The sequence below is a fragment of the Tubulanus polymorphus genome, chromosome 1 (assembly GCF_964204645.1).
Source record: "Tubulanus polymorphus chromosome 1, tnTubPoly1.2, whole genome shotgun sequence".
In the NCBI taxonomy this organism is placed as follows: domain Eukaryota; kingdom Metazoa; phylum Nemertea; class Palaeonemertea; order Tubulaniformes; family Tubulanidae; genus Tubulanus; species Tubulanus polymorphus.
Genome location: NC_134025.1, coordinates 6,413,881 through 6,420,972, shown reverse-complemented (window position 1 = coordinate 6,420,972; position 7,092 = coordinate 6,413,881). Strand labels below are relative to the sequence as shown.

The 7,092-nt window shown below is 36.7% G+C and overlaps 1 protein-coding gene across 1 annotated transcript; it reads left to right on the top strand.

Annotated features, from left to right (window-relative positions):
* Positions 1–6: 6 nt before the first annotated feature.
* On the top strand, positions 7–2,023 carry LOC141915552 (uncharacterized). Its single transcript, XM_074807129.1, has 6 exons — positions 7–368; positions 463–533; positions 618–765; positions 1,274–1,402; positions 1,489–1,601; positions 1,678–2,023. Exons 1-6 carry the CDS (start codon positions 305–307, stop codon positions 1,921–1,923), a joined length of 771 nt encoding a protein of 256 aa, XP_074663230.1. The 5' UTR covers positions 7–304; the 3' UTR covers positions 1,924–2,023.
* The last annotated feature ends 5,069 nt before the right edge of the window (positions 2,024–7,092 follow it).

The following is a 7,092-nucleotide window of genomic DNA, read 5'->3' as shown; positions in this document are numbered from 1 at the left end:
GGGACCACTTGATTCATAGATTGTGACACACATATACGGAATGATTATTGGTCCCACGGATTGTGCTAAAGAAACCACGAAAAATTCGCATTCGTCGAAATCATATCTATTTCAATCTTAACATTTCTGTTCGAAATTCGGTGGAGCGAATGAAATGTTTATTGCGGCAATATGTATCGTGCTGTTGATATTCATCGCCATGAAGGTAATCATCCAACCAACACCTTACGGCTGATATCTTTCAACTGATCCAAACCGTTCCATAAGGCATTCCCGTAACAGTCTGACCAACTCGGAACCTAAAATGTCCCAGCAATGGCTTTCAGTTTTCCAACAAGAGAAATTGCAATGTTTATTTGGATTAATCGGTAAGAGAAATTAATCTAGCACGTCATTTCTTTATTTCTCACAATTTCATACTGAATGATATCTGTCGTTATTTCTTTCGAACATGATATTTAGGTGGTTTAAAAGACACGGCTGTAAGTTCCGATTCAATGATAAGAAATGGGCATTTTAAAGTGCTACAAGAGGTAAAAACCAACAAATATTTGACTCACAAAATTTCGAAGAATGAAAAATAAGACATGTGACAATTTTGATATATCTTCTTTCAGCGGATCTTGAACTACACAAAATGGGAGCCGAGTAGTAAACTGGCAATGCATACTGAATGTGTTCTCGACTGTTTCCGTGAAGCATCCATCGAAAGAATTGGTAAAATGTTTGAAACTATGGAAGAAAGACAGAACTTCATTAAAAAAGGTGAATAAAAACCGCCCTGCCCCATGTGGCTGCGATATCCATATATTCATCTCAGTTTTGATAGACTACCAACTTTATTTCTTGTAGCAAATGACGAAGACAAACTATGCATCACTTTGTACGATTTATTACTTTTCTGCGTTCAATCACGATCTTGACCCTAATTCTTTTCTTTAACATGAGTATTTGTAATTATAATTATTTGCTGAAATAGCTAAACAACTAAACTAAATCTTAATACTACATGTATTCTATCAATTTGATATTAAGTTGTTTATATTTTCTCATGTCTGATTTATGAATGAAAATCTTTACTTTCTTACTATCTATGGCTAGCATTATTTAGGGATATTTAACGTTTTCAAAACACGAGCAAACTAAATTTCTTGTTATACACGGAAATCTTATGACAACTTTCATATTAGATCGGCATCAATTTGGTTGATTATTCGGAAAATTTTTCCCAAGGAAAACTCCAGCACACATTGCTTTTCTTTTAATTCTGAAGGTGAAGTAACATGGGGAAATTGGAGTATTCTATGGTGTCCTCTTCTAGATGGAGCAAAAAACATGTCCGATTTCCCGATGTGGGTTCAAGCTCTACCAAAGGTGTTGTTCGATCTGATTGACCTCGACTGTAAGTGATCGATTGTAATCTATATTTGGTAACGTATTCGGCGTGAAGCTGAATGATTCCATTGTTTTCACATCATATCTTTGTAGGCGATGGTGAAATTTCGTATGATGAGTTGCTCGCTTTCCATCGAGACCTTATTGGAGTCGATAATAATGATCTCGGGTCGATGTGTGAAAAAGCTTACGATGTCATCACTGATGTAAGTATGCAAAAGCTGCGTTGAGTTAGTTCTTTTGTGTAACTTTGATAGAAATTCTCGCTTTACTTTCATTTAGCGCGGACGCTATCCACTGGATGCTACGACCTTCGAACAGCTCTTCGCAAATTTCTTGATCGGCCGAAGTGAGCATGGCCCCGGTAAATTCATATTTGGCATGTTCGAGCACCGCGCCCATTTGAAGGATTTCACCACCGAGGATCAGACGAAAAGAGAGAATAATCCCGTTGTTCATCGCCGACGTTCGTCAGTTACAACCGCTCGTAGCTGCTGTCCACATCCTCGTCTTGTATACAATCAGTAAACCATAAATTACGCATTAAAGAATGTACTCGATTATTGCCAATAGATTCAGAAGTAAAATTCATATTTGATAGCGTTGATCCTAATAAAGTATGACTAAAATCCACTTAAAATCAAATTCAAAGCTTCCATTTTTCTATGGTTTTTGTCCAACGTTTCTTAAGTTCTGACTTAAGTCACATTTCTGCTACGATGGAACACTTATACTGATTGAAAACTGAATAACACTGTATTCCATTTTTTCTCAAATTACTCCAAACAAAAAAAACGACTCTGTACACCAATACAAAGTTCAATAGCACATTTCTACGACGAATTTCTTTTTTTCTCATACGAACGATAAGTGTGCATGAAATGCAAAATGTACCAAAACTATGCACGTGATTGGGCTTCCGAAATTAGAAAGGAACGTCAGAAATTGTAAACCTTCCTATCTCTTATTAACACTCGCAGAGCTTTAACAAAATAATTACATGTATTCAGCGTCAAGTCACGCAATGCGTGATTCGGGCTTCTGGTTGATATCTGGTTGTTATCAATTTTAAGAGATTTTAATTATCACTGATCACGTTGGTATTGTGCGAATGACAGAATCATGCTTTTAATTTGATAACCCTACTATTAGTGCAGGACTAATATAAACGTCAAAATCAAGCTGAAAAATTATTCATTTTGGTTCCGACGACGACACTGACCACTTTTAACCGCGTCGCGAATGATAATCGCAAAAATCTCAGCGCCGGCACACAACTTCTTAACAACTTCGATGGTGCCCCTTAAGGCAAAAATGTCACTGCTATTCATCGGTCAGATTCGATTGACAACGGCGTTAGGTAAGAGATATTAATTCTATTCGATCATCTATATAAGTCTTATTTATTTCTTATGTCTGGATATAAGAACGTTATGTTGTATTTAATCAAAATATCATCTTATTACAAATAACATAACATTATTCAAGACGACAACACAATTGATTTATATCTGCGTAAATGATGATATAAATACATTTCGTCAATTGATGAATGTCTATATGCGTATGTAAATGGTTATTTTGCATTTTAAACAATGCTAATGGCAAAACAAAGAACTTGTTATGTTCATGGTTATGATGTTGAAGTAGTTAAGAAACGCTTGAATATAAAGAAGAGGTTATAGATTAGTTGCCAAAAAAGTGAGATGAGAGATGTATATAGAGAATGGATAGGTTATCTAATACTAGCTAGCAAAAAGGGACACCTAGTGTATTGTATTTCTGTACCCATATCATCACATTTTTTCTTGTATTTTGTATTTTCAGTCATTCTGATTGTGAGTAGGTTAAACGCAGTACTGCCTCAGAATAACACTGGGATTGTATCAATTGCTACGGATCAACAAACACGAGCTACTCCTGTAAATGGTTCGACAAACAATAACGATTTCTCACGTGACGGGTCCCAGAGCAATAAGTCTATAATCAACGAACAAAATGGTGAAAGCTTCAGCCGGGACGATCAAATACGGGACGACCAGACAGACCCTCCTAATAAACAATCGAGTAATCATAAATCACAAGTAATACATTATGTACCCGCTATACCGTTTCTGGAAGGTAGATTTATTGGCACGAGATGTGAAAATGTTCCGAATGACCAGAAATGTTACTGCAGTAATACTTGTGATATCACAGGAAACTGTTGCTTTCGTTCACAATGCGAAAGTAAAGAATTCAATCGAATAGGATTGAACGATGCACTAAACCGGAGGATATTTATGGAATATTCTAAATATGCGAAATGCATATCTTCAAAGTGGACAATAAGTCGTTGTCCACAGTCATTTCAACAACTTGAAATCAAGGCGCTTTGCGAAGGGGACAGTCACTCAGAATTGGATATCATTGCTAACATGCCAATTCTTGCAGATAACTCACTTCCCTTCAAAAATATACACTGCGCTCGTTGTCACGGTTTTACACGCTTCGGTTTGAGATTACCTGAAATTCGTATCAAACATCCATCCATCAGTAACCTGACTCAAATACTGATTGAACTCAAACTAAGAAACCAACTTCTAGCTTATAGTTCTCTCGTTTACTCGTTTCCAAAGGAATCGGCAGGTATAATACGTTGTTTGGATGATTGGCTGCCGGGTAATGATGTAGTATCGATGCCAGCCGAACAGTTATTTGCCCCCAAACGTGTTACATTGAAAGGGGACGACCCCAAACCCCCAGTTAAGCTGCCACTCACACCCTCATGTAGCAATTGCATGAAGATTTTGAGTCCTATATCAGTATTTGAAGATGGTCACATGATAACGTATAAGAATTTTCATTGCTGGTTTTGCAAACACCCGAATAAACGTATCGCAGTATCTCAATGCGGACAACGAAACAGAACAAAGCCTATTGTAACAGTTGGCTTAAATATTTTGCTGGATTTCAGCTTCACAAGTGGTTTAATGGCAAGGGATGGGCGTGATTTGATACTTCCGGTATCATCTGAATGCCGAAGTAAAAACAAAATGCTAGATTATGAAAATCAAATGTGTATGAATCGCGGGTGTTTATTTGGTTACAAACAGTTTGGCGAATCTTGTATTCTTAAACAAAAAAGGCTAGTGAATGTCCGTGTAAGGTTTACATTTTCTGTAGATAAATCATTCTACATAGAGAATATAGATGACATAAGTCAATGGTTGAAGACCAAACGATGTCATAACGGATATGATTGGAAAGCACAGTTAGAGCTGAAAACATACGAAAGTTTCAGATACACTGATAAATCAAATTATATCTTTACTGCAAACAAAGAAATTATTACTGCTGATTTGAGCAATTGTTGCAACTATACATTTGAATTGCAAAAAGTTCGATCAATTTTGGAGAGCTGCGTTTTCCGGGAAAATGCACTCTGGCAATTTGAAGGTTACGTAGTTTATGAAGACACGTCAGATAGCAGCGTCTGCACCGATTGGAAAGAAATCGATAACACGGCATTGGCAACTGGAAATATTCCCGTTCCCGATACAAATGTGAATTTCGACGATAAATCGAAAGTGATGACCTTGTATAAATTATTTCAGTACGCAAATGGTTCCCAAGTAATTCATACAAAGGTATGCACAACACCTTTAAAAGATTGTATCAGAGTTGTCGATCCTAGCAGTAAACAACCTGTTTGTACTGCTCCCGACTATCAATCTACACATTTCATCATCACAGTAACCGGCAGCAGTCTATCAATCCTGTGTCTCCTGCTAACGGTTATGGCGTATCTTATTTTACCAAAACTGCGCACATTTCCAGGTAAACTCATTTTGAATTTGTGCATTAGTCTACTTTTGGCTCATGTTCTTCTCCTGGGTACCATGGGGACAAATAATTCAGACTTATGCGTAGCGTTTGCCGCAATAAAGCACTATCTGTGGTTGGTTGTCTTCGCATCAATGAAGGCACTGGCTTTTCACATGTCTCGTTCATTTTCATCGGACCTCGCCACTGCGCTCGCACATAGGAAAAATATACCGATTATCAAGTTCCTCATTCCAATCTGGCTATCCCCATCTCTGATTGTCGGTACATGCCTGGTTCTGCATCTCAGCCACTTGACAAATTTCAAAGGTTTAGTTTATGGTAACTTAAGAATCTGTTGGATTAAGAATTTCAGTTTTCTCTTATACGGCTTTGTGGTCCCAGTTGGTCTGATTATTTTTGTTAATAACGTTTTTTTGTTCATCATCATCAAAGATATATTATCTTTGTCGGGAAAGTCTTCAGACGACCATAAACAGAAAGCGCGTAAGATGGAAATAATTATATTCGGACGAATGTCATGTTTAATAGGATGCACATGGATCCTCGGATTTGTGGCCAGTGCCATGAATAGTGACGTTATATGGTATATTTTTGATGTTCTAAATTCTTGTCAAGGTGTCCTCATATGTATAGCTTTGATTGGTAACAAAAGAGTTATTGCTATGTTTCGAAACATGGATCAATCTCAAGAATTATCACCATAACGCAGATAACTATTCGACAACTGACAGCGAAAGGTTGCTTATGTCATCCATCATCCGATTCCAGAGTTCTAAGCGTGTTCAGTTCGTTTAATTGGTTATTTGGTTATAGCACCGAAATAAACTTACCCTGAAGACCACCTGATGAATTTGATATAAACCTACATGAAATTAAATATCATTTATGTTGTTGATGATGTTGGTAGAATAAAGACACAGAAAGCAAACATGATTTTTGTCCTTTCGATTTTTCGAGACATTGGGCAATAAATTTGCTGGATTTGTTGATATAAATTTAACTCATGCAAGTGGTTAACTGGCGATATGCATACTGAACGTGTCTCTAGAGTTACCGTCCACCGCAAACATTGCAGGAATTTTCTGAGGAGAAACACTTGCATTAGAAGCGTCGAATAGAAACTGCCATTCTGCCCCATCTTGCTTGTCGAGTAATATCTATAAATTCATCTCATGTGATGGATCGATCACCTACGTTAATATCTTTGTCGCAAGTTATTAAGACAAACGATGCATCATTTAATATGATTACGAGAGAAATCTCACAATAAATTCAGCCAAAACGAGAAACTTAGATTTTCAAGATTCAAGAATCTTCAAGTTTCTCGTTTCGGCTGAATTTATTTCAAGTTTCTCGTTTTGGCTGAATTTATTGTGGGATTTCTCTCGCTATCATCTTACACGGATATTGTGTATCTTCTCGTCTCATTTAATATGATTATCTTCCGTTACATCTGAGTATTTGGATTACATATATTTATGTATTTTGGTTTTGAGTTTTATATTAGAGAATTATTACTAATTGACAAAACCTGATTTGAACAAAAAACTTTTCGATCAGACTTCACGATCGCACCTCCTTAAGATGACATATTGTCAACTATATCTGACGTAACTATAGTCATCCATGATTCTTCCGAATTCGAACTCCAAATGAAATATGCTCGCTCGATTTCATAATTATAAGGTGCATCAATAACTATAAGGTGTACAAGAAACAAAGGTTATTTGTTGACGTGATTTTTTCCCGAAACATCAGTTTGAGCAAGACAGTGACATAGTCTAAGACAAGGTGGATGGGTTGTGGTGATAAATGAAATATATATTCATGTACAAGTTAACTGGGTTAGAGTACCAGCACGACGTATGA

Coding starts and splice junctions, on each gene's coding strand:
- LOC141915552 (XM_074807129.1), top strand. CDS start 305: ATGTCCCAGCAATGGCTTTCAGTTTTCCAACAAGAGAAATTGCAATGT. Junction 534..617: donor ATTTTAAAGTGCTACAAGAG/GTAAAAACCAAC, acceptor ATCTTCTTTCAG/CGGATCTTGAACTACACAAA. Junction 1,403..1,488: donor CGATCTGATTGACCTCGACT/GTAAGTGATCGA, acceptor ATATCTTTGTAG/GCGATGGTGAAATTTCGTAT.